At 34.0% G+C, this 14,914-nt stretch overlaps 1 protein-coding gene across 2 annotated transcripts in view; it reads right to left on the bottom strand.

The window, feature by feature from the left end:
- Secp43 (tRNA Selenocysteine associated protein) overlaps nt 1–14,914 on the bottom strand; it is a 179,218-nt gene that overhangs the window by 121,132 nt on the left and 43,172 nt on the right. For both annotated transcript variants that reach the window (XM_090372127.1, XM_090372128.1), the window contains exon 3: nt 9,900–9,997. In XM_090372127.1, the coding sequence (XP_090228253.1) occupies nt 9,900–9,997 (98 nt within the window). The remainder of the gene's footprint in view (nt 1–9,899; nt 9,998–14,914) is intronic.

Here is a 14,914-nt window from a genome sequence, read left to right as displayed (position 1 = left end):
ACATACAAAGAAGGCAACAAGATTGGCAAGCAGAATAAAGGGGTGCTCTTACCAAGAAAGGCTCCAGTTTTGCAAATTTACAGCATCTGGAGACTAGGCACCTGCAAGGTGATCCGATTGTGGTGTTTAAAGGCTCAATGCTGATGGGATTCTTCCTCTTGATCAGACCCCACACACACACAAATTCAAATTGAGGAAGGTTTGTTTGCCAGAACAAACTCCATCTGTAGTTGTGGAAATTGACAGTTTAAATAAATTTAAGGAAGAACTGACAAACTATTGGTGGGAATGAAGAGGTGAAATGGGAGGTGTCATGGGTGTTTTTTTTTTTTTTTTTTTTGGCTGGAACTGTATAAGCTTGCTTTCTTGCATCATTTGCCATCGGTAATGCTAACTCTTAAGCCTTTCAGTTATAAGAGCCCAGAGCCACTGACTGCAGTTTGCTCCAAAGCTGTATTATTGTTGGAGACGGCCATACAAAAATGTGGTGGCCATGAGAAAATGTTGCCAAAAAACCTTCCTGTCAATGGAATAATTATTTCTTTGTCTCTACTGGCAATATTTCTGTATATTATCAACAGAACTCCCACAAGCTGCTCTAGAATCCTGCCTCCCCTCCAAAAACTTCATATTAGACTGTTATAATTATTCCAAGGTCTTTTACATTACCATCACCTTGAGCTTGTTGCTACCTCAGTGGTACATTTATTCTATAATTACTGCTATCCAGGTAAACCTTGCATTTATAAATGTTATACATCAGGAGCTTACAAGTGGATAATCCCTTGAAATAACAGTTGAACTTGGCCTAAGGTAGGAAGTACAAAATATTCTATTATCCTAAATAGAATAACAAGAGACTTTAGGATAATTTATAACATGACATACTACTTTCTGAAAAGTAGTTCTCTGTGTAGTGAAACTCAAATGCGGGAAAGTCAAAAGTCATATATCATTATACTCAATTGAGTATAATGATATATGACAAGTATAATGATATATGACTGATATGAATATTCAGTTAAATCCAACTATATATATAGTTGTATTTAACTATATTTTTATATATATATATATATATACAGTAGAGCATCAGTTATCCGAAATAATTAATGTCAAGCCTTTTCCGGATAGCAAGATTTTCTGGATAATCAGTTGAAGTATTAGTAATGGCCACATGGTGCAAGAAGCCTATGGCTTATGCTGCACCAGCCAAAAAATAAAATAAAATAAAATAACAAAAAATACATAAAATAAAATAATAAGAATAAAATTTTAAAAAATAATAATAATAATAAAAATTAATAAGAGAAAAGGAAATGGACAACCTATGCATTTCCCTCCTCCCTTAGGTAATTATCTAGCTGACCTTTGAATTTCCCCAGACTGTCAGCCTCTACCACCCATGTAGGTAACTTATTCCAGTAATTTATCTGCTGGCTAAAATAAAACTTCCTGCATTCCAGTCCAAACAACTCCCCCTGTAACTTGAAATTATGGCTCCTAGTATTCCAAATGTGGTCTAGAATCATTTATAAATGTGAAAATTTCATCCTTATTCATTTTGCTTATGCCTCTCAGAGCCTTAAACACCTCAATCAAGTCTCCTCTAAGGTGCCTAGTTTCCAAGCTCTGCAACCCACATATTTGAAGTCTTTCCTCATATGGATGTCATTTTGCCGATCCTGCCAGACGAGTTACCCATCTTTGGACCCTTTCAAGAAGAACAATCTCTTTCTGTAGGGGGGGTGGTCTCCATACTTGAACACAGTATTCCAAGTGTGGTCTAACAATAGCCTTATATAATGGCTATAATTTAATATAATTTATTGTTCAATAAATCATCGATAGGACACCATGGGCCCTCCTTGCGACCAGTCTACAATGCTCGGCAAACTTCATATCTCACCGTATCATAATACCCAAGTCCCTTTCTTCCACTACCAGCTTTAGTTCAACTCTGCCAAGTGTATAAGTTATTTTGGGGTTACAGTTCCCCAGGTACAATACCTTACACCTTGCTGGATTAAAATGTCAGAAAATTGGCATAGCTGCCAATTTTCTGACCATCTCTGAAGTCTATCTAGGTCTATCTGAAGAAGCTATGCTTGGCAGCAATCATTAACTACTCTACCAATCTTTACATCATCTGCAAATTTAGACATCACCCCCTCTATCCCTTCATTGATGTCATTTATGAAAATCAAAAACAACAGTGGTCTTAATACTGATCCTTGGGGAACCCCACTTCTTATATCAATCCAATCTGAGGAATAACCATTTATCACAACCCTCTGCCTCCTGCCCTGAAGCCACCCTGCTATCCATCTAAGGATTTTCCCTGTGATTCCAACCTGATCCAGCTTATAAATTAACTGCTCATGTGGGACTGAGTCAAATGCTTTGCAAAATCCAAATAAACAACGTTGAAATTATTCCCTAAGTCCAGCTCTTGAGTGACCCTGTCAAAATAGCTAACCAGGTTAGTTAAACATGATTTCCCTTTACAAAACCATGTTGAGTATCCTTCAGAATTCCATCCTTGATCATAGTCTCCATGATTTTCCCTACTACTGAAGTTAGACTAACCGGCCGGTAATTTCCCACTTCACTCTTGGAACCGCCCTTATGTATTGGAGATATATTGGCACTTTTCCAATCCAATGGAATCACTCCAGAGTCCAGTGATGCTCTCATAATTAGCCTCAATGGTTCAATGCATTCACTTGCCGCCTCCATTAAGATTATAGGGTAAATGCTATCAACCCCAGGAGTCATACTGGCCTGTAGGCGCAAAAGTTTTTTTATTAAATAAACATGTGAAATTTCAACATCACTAATTGCATTTTTTTCAACTTCACTCCCAGAATTTCTTATTGATCCAAAGGGTATTTCTTCTGTAAATATTGATTCAAAGTAACTGTTAAGTTCATCTGCAACTTCAGCTGGGGTATCTAATACTATCCCACGTCGATTACCCAAGGGTCCAATCTGGTTTGTCCTTATCTTCTTTGGATTTATATATGTGAAGAATTCCTTATCCCTCCTCTTTGCTCTCTTTGCCAGTGATTTCTCATAATCTGCCTTTGCCAGATTATGAGATTAATCGATTAATGCCACTGGAAAGTGGCATTAATCGAACGTAAGGTAAAATTAAATAAATTCTGTTATAATGTACTAAGGTAAAAGAAAAAGATTTTAAATATCGTGAAAAAAACTAATTTATTTAATTAAAAAAATAATAATAACTTATACATAAAAATTTGCACATTTACATATGTATGTATATTTGGATAGGTATTTTACGGCAAATTTATATGGAAAAAATTTTTAAAGTAATTTTTTTAAATAATGTTCGATCCTTTTTTGTTTCGTTTGTAGTTGTGACCAATTTTTTTGCTGCTAAATCTCATGTTCCTTAATAATATCAATTTGATTATATCACATTCTTCTTGGTTTTCAGCCCATTTCAGTGTGGTTTCCTTTCGTTGACATTTTACAATAAAAAAACTGAGAAAAATAATAAATCGCACAGTTTCGGGCCAATATTATTCTTACCAAATCTGGAGCTAAACTAAACGCAATATAAAATGAAGAGAACAAAGTATGTCATGGAATATGACATATCTGAGAGGTTCACAGAAGCAAATGACTAAACTCTATCACTCACGGTTTCTGAGGAAACCCATCAGTCCTAATCCAACATGTCACCAGATATACGATGCAAAAAAACAGACAGAAATACTCTAGTAGTATAATAAACATTTGCCTCAAATACTACCATTAACATGAAAAAAGAAGAAAAAAAAAATTCAGGGAGGTGAATGCCAGAGGTTTATCAAACTCTGCCAGGGGCTAAATCATTTTGTAATAACTGAGAACAAAGTGGAGGAGAAATTGTTGAAATTGAACATAAGAAAGGCTCCTGGGGTGGATGGGATCTATCCAGTTATATTAAAAGAAGCAGCAAAGGAAGTTAGCAAACCCTTAGACATAATTATGAACACTTCCTTGGACTCGGGGGAGGTTCACATGGACTGGAGATGTGCAAATGTGTCCCCAATTCACGAAGAGGGATCAAAGGGCAACACAGGTTATTACAGACCTGTTAGTTTTCTGTTCCAGGAAAAATAATGGAGGCACTGGTTAAGGAAGCAATGCAGGATCATCTACAAAAGACTGCAGTTATAGTTCAGACCCACAATGGATTTGTTAAGGGGAAGTCTTGTCTGACTAATTTGATTGAATACTATGATGTGGTCACAAAGGAACTGGATGAAAAAAAAAAATAATTTTGATATCATATACTTGGATTTTAGGAAAGCTTTCGATACTGTTGCACGTGGAAGACTACTGTACAAATTGGAGCAGTATGGCATTAAGGGAAAGTTGCTACAATGGATAAAAGGATGGTTGAGTGGGAGAAGACAGAGGGTGGTGGTCAATGGGTACTGCTCTACATGGACTAATGTTATTAGTGGAGTTCCCCAAGGTTCGATGTTGGGCCCATTGTTGTTTTTGGTATTTATCAATGATACTGAAGGTGTATCAGGCTTAATGTCCAAGTTTATACAAAGGTTGTCAGGGTTGTTAATGACAGTAATGATAGCACGCTACTGCAACAGGATCTGTAAATGTTGAGCAAATGGGCTGAGAGGTGGCAACTGAAGTTTAACATTAACAAATGTAAAGTACTGCATATGGGTAGCAGTAATCCCAGAGTAACGTATCAATTGGGTGATACTACACTCTGGGTAATGGAGAATGAAAAAGACCTGGGGTAATTGTGCACTTAGATATGAAGTTTTCTGAGAGGCAACAGGCTGCAAAAGTAGCTCATGGTGTCTTGTTAATGACATACAGGAATTTTGCTAGCAGGGATAAGGAGGTGATTATCCCCTTGTATAAGGCAATGGTCAGGAGACACCTTGAGTATTCTATACAGGTCTGGAGGCCTCATTTTAGGAAAGATGTAGGACTGCTGGAACGAGTACAGAGAAGGGCAATGAGATTGGTGAGTGGAACAAAGCACTGCTGTTACCAAGAAGAGCTTAAGTTCTGCAAATTGGAGGTTCTGGAGACTAGGCACCTGCAAGGTGATCTAACTGAGGTGTATAAGGCCTTGAATGGTTTGAGCAATCTCAATTCTGATGGGATTCTTCCTCTTGAGGGGACATAAATTCAAATTGAGGAAAGACAAATGTAGAACAGAAGTGCGGAACTTTGCCTTTAGTCAGTGGGTGGTTGATAGCTGGAACAAACTTCGATCTGTTGTAGTGGAATTCAACAACTTAAATAAGTTCAAGACAGAGCTAGACAAACATTTGGAGTGAATGGATGGGTGAAATGGGAAAGGATTTTTTTTTTTTTTTTTTTTGGCTGATGCTATATAAACTTGCTTTCTTGCATCATATTTCTCTACTAATGCTAATGCTAAAATCAGATTTTCAAATTATTCCGGATAACCGACGTTCTATGTATGTGTATACGTATATATACACATACATAATCGGGGCAGCCGTTTATTTGGGGCAAATCTTAAAGGGTTTACTTCGCTTAATTGGGACAACATGCTGTTTAATCGGGGCAGGAGACTGCAGCACTGGAGATTACCCTACGATTGTCTGCAACCGTAACACATGTTCGGTCGGATTTCTGGAGGTCACAACCATAAAACAATAAAAACAATTAGCAGTCACCTGTTTATTGGGCTTTTCTGTTAGGGCAATTTTATCATAAACGGATAGTAAACTCAATCTTATTGAATTTGCGATAATAACGACAGCTGGAATTCTGTGGGTTATTATGTGAAATGTATTTACACTTCCATGAAATCTTCAATCATATAAAAAAATTAATTTTCAGAATCTTCTCTTCATTCCTATTTTTAAAGCTTCGTAACTTGTTATTCCGTTCTCACTTGCGCATATCTTGTTACTTGCAATTTGTGTGCGCCGTGTCGTTTGTTATTGATTGCTTATCTTTTTACTGTTTTAAATTTTAATCCCCACCCACAATGTCAGTGAACAGAAATGTCAACTAGTTAGTATGTACATATTACAGTACGTATTAATTATTCCAATTATCACATATATTCTTCCAATTTTCACGTATCGATTAATTTTTTAATTGGTAAGGTAATAAAGGGTAAATATGTGTTTAATATATCTTTACTTTTATAACCTGTGGATAATATTCCTCCTATTTTCGTTAATTAGAATCGTTGTTTGATCGAATTAAAGTTCAATTCACAAACGTGACAACAATCACCAGCGCTAACTACACATCGTATAGTGAACAGTACTTTACTATGGTGAGTCCATCGTAACGTGATTTGATTGTACAGTGACCCAATTGTAAAACAGGGGGGTTCACTGTATTTTTAAATATTTATGTGAAACTTCGGATAATTGGGGCAGCCGCTTAATCGGACCAAAATGCACTAGTCCCGATGTGTCCCAAATAACTAGAATCGACTATATTAGTAATCAGCATTAATAATATAATATTTATAATAATAATTATTAATGTAAGCACTGCCTGTCTGTAGCAGCCTAGAAGGCATGATACATCACTGTCTGCTTCAGGTTTGGAGAGGTTTTAAGTTCAATTCTCATCGAAGACTGGAGGACTTCCTCAAGTCTTATTCATTTGAGGCTGTAGTTACCTGATGTGAGGCGGAGGACGAAGGGGGGGATCCCTTGAGTTATTCCCGATTTTTCAGTCCCCCACAATATGCAAATCGGCCCATGAACAAACACATTTCTACAATCATAATTTAATAGTACATAACAGAGCTATGGTGCTCATAGCATAATACACTTACGGTTATGAGCTGACGCCTGGAGACCATTAATACCATTTCTTTTAACATAAATGTAATTTATTAAATTCAAATGAAATATTCCAACAGAAAAACCCAACAGGCATGATTTAAAAATTTAGTATAAAATAATTAACATATAGGGATTTCCACAACTAGTTTTCAACTTCGAAGAAGGATGGGGTGGTGCAGGAGATGCTATCAAGTATAAAAATGTTAGTACGACATTGGTACTACATATTTACAACCGCTGAAGAGCTATGGACATTAACGTTTGAAAAGAAATTATTATGTAACGACCAAAAATTTAATTGAAATCGATGTTGAAAGTTGCTTTCAATGTCCTGGATTTGAGGATTTTTGAACATCGTTAACTGCTGCTGATAATTAACTGAACTTCTGACGAACGAACTGCAACTTTTTTGAGACAAGGAGCCCCATCATTTTGGTTGTCAAGTTATTGCTTACTTAAATACATATTATAAGATTCGTGCTCATTCAATATGTTGGCAGCTGAGAGATTTCTGAACCTAACCGAGCCTTTTTTTTTTTTTTTTTTTTTTTTTTTTTTGAGAGAGAGTCTACTGAAAAAATTAAGTAACAAGACCAAAGTAGGCACGAAAGAACTTCTTGAATAGGAATTGTACTGTTAACGTTGTGGATAATATTCCTCCTATTTTCACTAATTAGAATTGCTGTTTAATAGAATTAAAATTCAATTCGCAAATGTGATCACAATGACCGGCGCTTACTACACATCGTATAGTGAACGATACTTTACTATGGTGAGTCCATCGTAACGTGATTTGATTGTACAGTGAACCAACTGTAAAGCGGGGGTTCGTTGTATTTTTAAATATTTACGTGAAACTTCGGATAGTTGGGGCAGCCGCTTAATCAGGCCAAAATACACTAGTCGCGATGTGTCCCAAATAACCAGAATCGACTGTATATATATATCTATCTAATAAGCAAAATATTCTCACTTGGTAATTCGACCAGATATGTCTACCATTTCCAGTTAGACATGTATCAATGCACCCAACTTTCATGATCTGCATGCATCTGAGTATGTAACTGGCTGATATAATGTCTATGTTGGCCAATTATACTAACTACTTTGCAATAGCATTAGCCCAACAGTACTTCAAAATTCAGTAATTATTATTTAGGTATATATGTTTAAAATTATTTAATAGCATTAGTAGAGGCATATAATGCAGGAAAGCAAGTTTATATAGCATCAGACAAAAAAAAAAAAAAAAAAATACCTTCCCGTTTCACCTGTCCATTCACTCCAAAAGTCTGTATAGTTCAGCCTTGGATTTATTTAAGTTATATTTTTAATTCTATGCATCTTTGTACATTTTGTATCTGTATAGTTTTGTATATTCTGCATCTGTATAACTCTGTAAATTTTCTGTATAATTATTTTTGTATAACTACAGGTAGTTCTTGACTTTTTAAGAGTTAATTTGTTCCTAGCGTGCACTTATAAAGCGAAAACTCATAAAGCAGGAATTCATTCTCACATAGACATAATGTGAAAAACAGGGCTTATGTTCTCAACAATGAAATTTGACCATATTAATGTTAAATAATGGTCAACAAGCCAAGAGTTTATGCTTAAACAATGATTTATTTATTCAAAGAAATTAAAACATAGCCTTTAATATCAAGAAAATTATAATAATAAAGAAATTATTTATGTCATACAAATGTTAAAGAATGTTTATTCTTCATCATCATCATCAGTCGATGATGATGAAGAATAAGGAGATCACATTTGTTTATGCTCTCAAATTTTGTTTCCAATGTTATTCCTCTTCACTGTTTCTTTTTATTAACCCCACTCTCCATAGTATTACTTTGTTTTGGCATAGTGTACAATATTAATAAGCGGGATAAATCTGAAATAAGACAAGACAGCGAAAATAAAGAGCAACACAACCACTCTTTGTAACGTGGTCTCACTGTAATCAGTGAGGCACTCTCATCTGCTTGAACAAACAAACGAACGCACAGTAGTACGTTTAGTACGCATAGCTATACAACACTACAGTAGTACTGTAGTGTTGTATAGCTATGTGCATGGCTTGAAATGCCACATTTATGAATGTTTTGTTTATTTATTTATTGCAATTAATGTTCATATTTTCGATTTTGTTGATACTTGAAAAAAAGAACTCAAATTTGGGAACTCATAAAGTGGGAACTGCCTGTATTTGTTTAAAGATGTATAATCGTCTGTATAATTTCTCCTCTTGCAAACAGTTGAGTGAGTAACTATTTCAGGTTATCTATCTCTAATTGGTTTCCCTATTTTTAAAGAAAGTCTAACTCTAAACAAAATTTCCCTCAATTTGAATTCCTAACTTAACCTGAAATGGTTTCCTTCATGTTTACTTTGTTTTTATACCTATAGGCATGTCCTCTATCACCACAGCAAAACACACGGTGGAGTTGAAATGAAGTTCCAGGTGCCGCCACCATTCATTAGACACACATTTTTTATAATTTTATTTATTTTATTTAGGTATATATGTGAACAAATAACAGTAAGAGAACTGATACCTCCATCAGAAAGAGGAATACAAAGAGGTATATTAATGCTACCTACAGCTGCAGTTGAGTCAGGGCCTGAATATTGGCTAAATTTATTTTTAGAGTGGGACTGACTTCCTATAGTTATCTTCATACATCTGTATTTCAATTTTCATAAAATATGAAAATTTTATCTTCATACATCTGTATTTCAATTTTCATAAAATATGATATTTTTGTGAGGAAAGGAAAGAAAAGGGAAATCAGCATTTTGGTTTTTACATTTTTTCTAAGTTTTATAACTTAAAATGTATATTATTTTGACAAAATAATTTAAAAACTACAGATTTAATATATTTGCAGTTTCACAAATGGAGGCAAAACCATTAGTTGGCATGTATGATATCAGTATCCATAAAGTGAACAGACCTGCTTGAGAGGTATGAAGCCAAATAAGATTTCTTTTTCAAACATATTTCTTTTTTTTTTTTATTAAATATGAACGCAATTAATAAAAAAAAATTGAACTTACCCTGTACTTCTGTTCCTAATTATTTTGGCATGATAGAGGTTTTCTCCTACCAGAGTAAATGCATGCTTCAAGAAGGTTTCATCCATATACTGAGCAAGCTAAAATCAGTAACCAAATCATGAGTTTTCAAAAACATTTTATTCCAGCAATTTTACAAAATATAGATGGCGTAATGACCTTTAAAGACATAAGATACTACGTGCTCACAGTACCTTATATCTTAAAAGGTGAGCACAAGTTCTTATTTCATACTTTTATCATTCATTCTTTTTAAGCAAGTTAGCATACATGCATAAAGTGCCTAAGCACTTTAAGCATGTATGTTATTAATCACTAGATTAATGTCTTCACTAAACTAATAATTCACAGAATTTAAAATTTTACATTCTTCTAAACAGATACTGAATATATTAACTTAAAAGAGAAAAAGTGCTTTTATAGCTTCCCTGACATTTATATTAGCTTTGTAGTCCTCTCTATCATCGTGGAAAGCAGTGGTATAGATAACCCAAAAATCATAAGAACTGTTTATTGGATTACTTTTTTTACAACTTAAAAACAATAATGTCAGACATATCTAATATTAGCATTCTGAACAATAACCATTTCTTGATTTACACAACAGCTATACATTCTTGAAAAGTAGTGAGTAAATTAAAATTGTGGAATGCTAATTTTCCACAAAAATTATGCAGGGGTGGAGGTTGGTGGGGATAGTATGAAAGATAATTATAGATGTAAAATATGTGTAAATGGTAGCAAAAATTACTTTTACACAAACAAGGTTTTTAAATCGTATCAACTGCATAGATGTTAAAGAACTGTTATGCATTGCTCACCATGAGTTCTTATATCATACTTTTATCAATCATTCTTTTCAGACAGGTTAACATACACATGTGTATAAAGTTCCTAATGTCTTCACTAAATCCAACTGTCTGTCCATCTGCATTTAATAACTTGAATCCCAGTGGATGGATTTTCACAAAATTTTATATTATTTAGTTTTTTAAAAAAGATTCATCAAAACATCTCAAATTTCATTGAAATCAGACACCAACAGAAGTCTGGCAATCATTATTTCTTTGTCAGTCTGTCTGCATGTAATAACTCAACTACAAACAGATTGAATTTCATAAAATTTTATACTTAGCTCTTTTAGAAAGACTTGTTGAGCCATCCCAAATTTCATTAACATTGGACCACTAGAAATCTGAAAATTATTATTATTATATATTTTTTTTTTTCATACATATCACTTAAGTTATACATATATTGTAGCTGAAACACTAGATATTATATTTGTTGCCATGCATGGATTGAAGGAATGAATGAGCAATATGGCATATGTGCAAAAATGAAATATTCTTTGTTCTCAGATCATGCACGAATGTTGTTACTTTTTTTGCTAATATATAATTTTTACCAAAATACATAAATCGTGAATTATTTCTATTTCCTTATTATATTAATCACAGCAAAAATGTTAAATAAATGTTTTATTTCAACTGTTATTAAGATCCACGAAAAAATAATTAAATGCATTAATAAATTGTTTAATTTATTAAATCACAGAACTTCAATATTTGTTGCATTTCACATGCAGTTGATTAAAAAGTATTACAAAATATGGAGTGAATATTATGTAGAATGGTATGTATAGTGAAGTGAAAACACTTTTATACATTTTATCAGTAATTAACTGTAACAAGACAATGAACTATTTAATTTTCGCTTCTATTAATCACAGAAAAAAGAAAAAATTAAACTTAGAGAAATAAAAATCTAATGTGCAACTGAATTGTAATGCACTGTGTATGTTAATTAGATTGTTAACATAAACAAAAAATTTCATGCTTTCCTAGTCTTCTCTTTTACTGTATTGTATTATGCTCTGTTGGAATAATTTTTCCACAATGCTAGATGGAAGTTTATTCTTTTACTTTCTGGCTGAAGGCAAATTTTTTCAACCATCATTTTTCACTTAAAGTTGTGAAGAGACTAGGCACCTGCGAGGTGATATGATTTAGGTATGGCTTTGAATGGATTCAGCAAGCTCAATGCTGATGGGATTCTTTCTCTTTAAGATCACACACACACACACACACACACACACACACACACACACACACACACACACACACACACACACACACACACACACACACACACACACACACACACACACACGAGGGGGCACAAATTCAAACTTAGGAAGGGTATGTGTGTGTGAAAACTGGTGTTTAATGGCACATAAGCTGCACTATAGCACTGAGGAAGGGCAGTTGCAAAATAGATGTGTGGAAGTTTACCATTAGCGTGCAGGTCCTGTTGTTGGAACAAACTTACATGTGTTGTGGAAGTTGATAGTTTAAATAAATTCAAGGAAGAACTAGAAAAGCTATTGGAGGGAATGAATAGGTGAAATGGGAGGTGCCATGGGGTTTTTTTTTTTTTTTTGGTTAATGCTGTATAAGCTTGCTTTCTGGCATCATTTGCCATTACTAATGCTAATGCTAAATTATTGGAAGGAATGAGCAAATAAAGGGTTTTTTGGCTGATGCTGCATGTCTCCTTGCTTTCTTGTATCATATTGCACATACTGATACTGAATTCTTTTTAGGAAGAAGGGTACAGTTCATTGTAGAGAAACTGATTTTTGATAACTGTTCTCTGCAATAAAGGTATCACTCCTCTTGAATTTCACTGTTTATTATAATTTTGAGAATTTGTTCATGTGAAAAGGAAGAGGAAGACAATTTGAGATTTCATTTCTGGTTAAATTTTGTGCTACTGGTCAATGTATAGCGATTAACAACAAACAAAACTTATTCTACTTTCTTGCAAACCCAGTAACCAACATCAACATAAACCTTAGAGTGTCTATATGGAAAGAAAGAGTTAAACACTCACATACTCATTTATTTTATTAATATTTTTCTTTAAGCATATGTTAATGCAAATTATCATGACTTTTTTAAACACATACAACCCACAAATTGGCCCATGAGTACATTATTATACAAAAAAAAAGAAGACTATATGAACTGGCACACTAAGGCCAAGAGTTCACTAAAAATATCTACCAACTTGAAGCACAGAAACTTGCCATTATCTAGTTATTTCTTAGCAGGCAGATAAATCATTACCAAGCAATTTCCTTTACTTCTATCTCTTCTAACATAATACAGAAATCCATTCTCAGTCAACACGTAAACTGCCTTGAAACTTACCACTGCACTGCTTGCCAGTACAGACTGCAATACTGTTCATCTATTGCAAATTTGTGTACATGCTCCACCAATTTTTAGATTGTCGTGAAAAAATTCACTGAAACTCTAAAGCTATTTGCTCTTGATAATTCTTCTAATTGATAGGCAAAATAGCATTCTTAATAAGATATCCTCTGTGTTTTCCATTTTTTCACTCATTTAGAGAGGGGCTGGGTTCAAATCTTTTCAAAGATTGGGGAGATCTTCAATTGAAGAACTGTACTAATGCATATTTGAAAAGGGAATAAGGTTTGTCAGGTTTCTCTTATTAGCTATTCCATGTTTTTCACCACAGACAGCATGTAAATAAATCCATGACACATACATACACACACAAAAATTATCATAGGAAGCAATGTTCCCTCTAATTTTTTTACAGCTGCACAGACCTGCCACTGCTCTGAGCAGAAATTTTTTTTACACAACCTGGCGTCTGCACAGCACTTTAAAAGTTTTCTGTAATATGCATAATAAGAATATTTACAATTAAAATTGAAAACTTCATATTTTGTATTTTATTTATTAATCGAATGGTACAATAAAAATCAGCGCAACAAAGAAAATTATTTCACGTTTCAAGAAATTTTTCTCGTCTGTCCTTATTAGAAATCTATTGACTATAAACACTATCTAGATTAATTTCGCACCCAGATGAAAGATAAGTCTTAATCATCATCAGATTATCCAAATGTTCAACTTCCAGTCTGTTTCTAGATTTACATTTGATGGAATTCATGACACTGAATCCACATTCACATTCAGCACTAGAAGCTGGAAATGTTCCACAGATGTCAACAAGAATAGACAGTTCTTCAAATTCTTTGTGTCTGAGCATGTAGTTCAACATATCAGTGAGCGACTTAATTTAACCACCCCTTAACCTTCTCAGAAGCAAAGAATTTCAAATCACAGTACTGATGCAATATTATTGTGGCAATGCTTTCGTTTATTGTAATGGTAGCTGAGTATTTTTTTATTAGTCGTTTAACATTCTTTTCTCCAAATTCAAAATAAGTTGCATTTGCCATAGCAATTGGGTCAAAAGCTTGCCATTCTCTTAACGCATCAACAGGAAATCTATTGTTCAAGTGATTACACACACGTTATGAATAAAATAATAGGCATAGTATCGACGTCAGAACTTATAGATGAAAGCAAATCTTTTACTTTGTCACTCCAATAAACAGTATGGCCAAAATATTGTAACCTTATCTTGTTAATTTTTGCTTTTGCATACTGCAGTGCTTCAATCATATTCCAACAACTTTTCTGAAGTAATTTACAGAGATGCCAGATCTTCTAAACATCATTAAGAACAGTTAACGCTATTTGATTGTGGACTGGTCAAAATCTTCAGGCAGGAGTTACTGGTTGGATCGTTACATTCATTAACTTGTTCTATATAATACAGTGTATATACACCATAATTTACCAATAAATTTGAATTACGTATGTAGTGTAAAAGCGTCATTTTAATTGTATCTCATATTGTGGGTGATAATCCACAATATGAGATACAATGAGATAACACAACAAGATATCTGGTATTGCACTACTTCAAATAAATGACACTTCTCTAGTAGAGAAGACTACTGTTATTTATTTTCAGTGGATACCACCACCCAGACAATCATTTCGAAGCTAGTGGGCTTCTTCATCAGTGGGTGGGCAGGTACCCTGGTAATGTAACATGCCAAGGTACCCACAATTTGAGATACAATTAAAACAATGCCTTTACACTAC

Source organism: Mastigoproctus giganteus, chromosome 4, assembly GCF_048544385.1.
Source record: "Mastigoproctus giganteus isolate SK-2022 chromosome 4, ASM4854438v1, whole genome shotgun sequence".
In the NCBI taxonomy this organism is placed as follows: domain Eukaryota; kingdom Metazoa; phylum Arthropoda; class Arachnida; order Uropygi; family Thelyphonidae; genus Mastigoproctus; species Mastigoproctus giganteus.
This window is presented reverse-complemented; position numbering and strand designations above follow the sequence as displayed.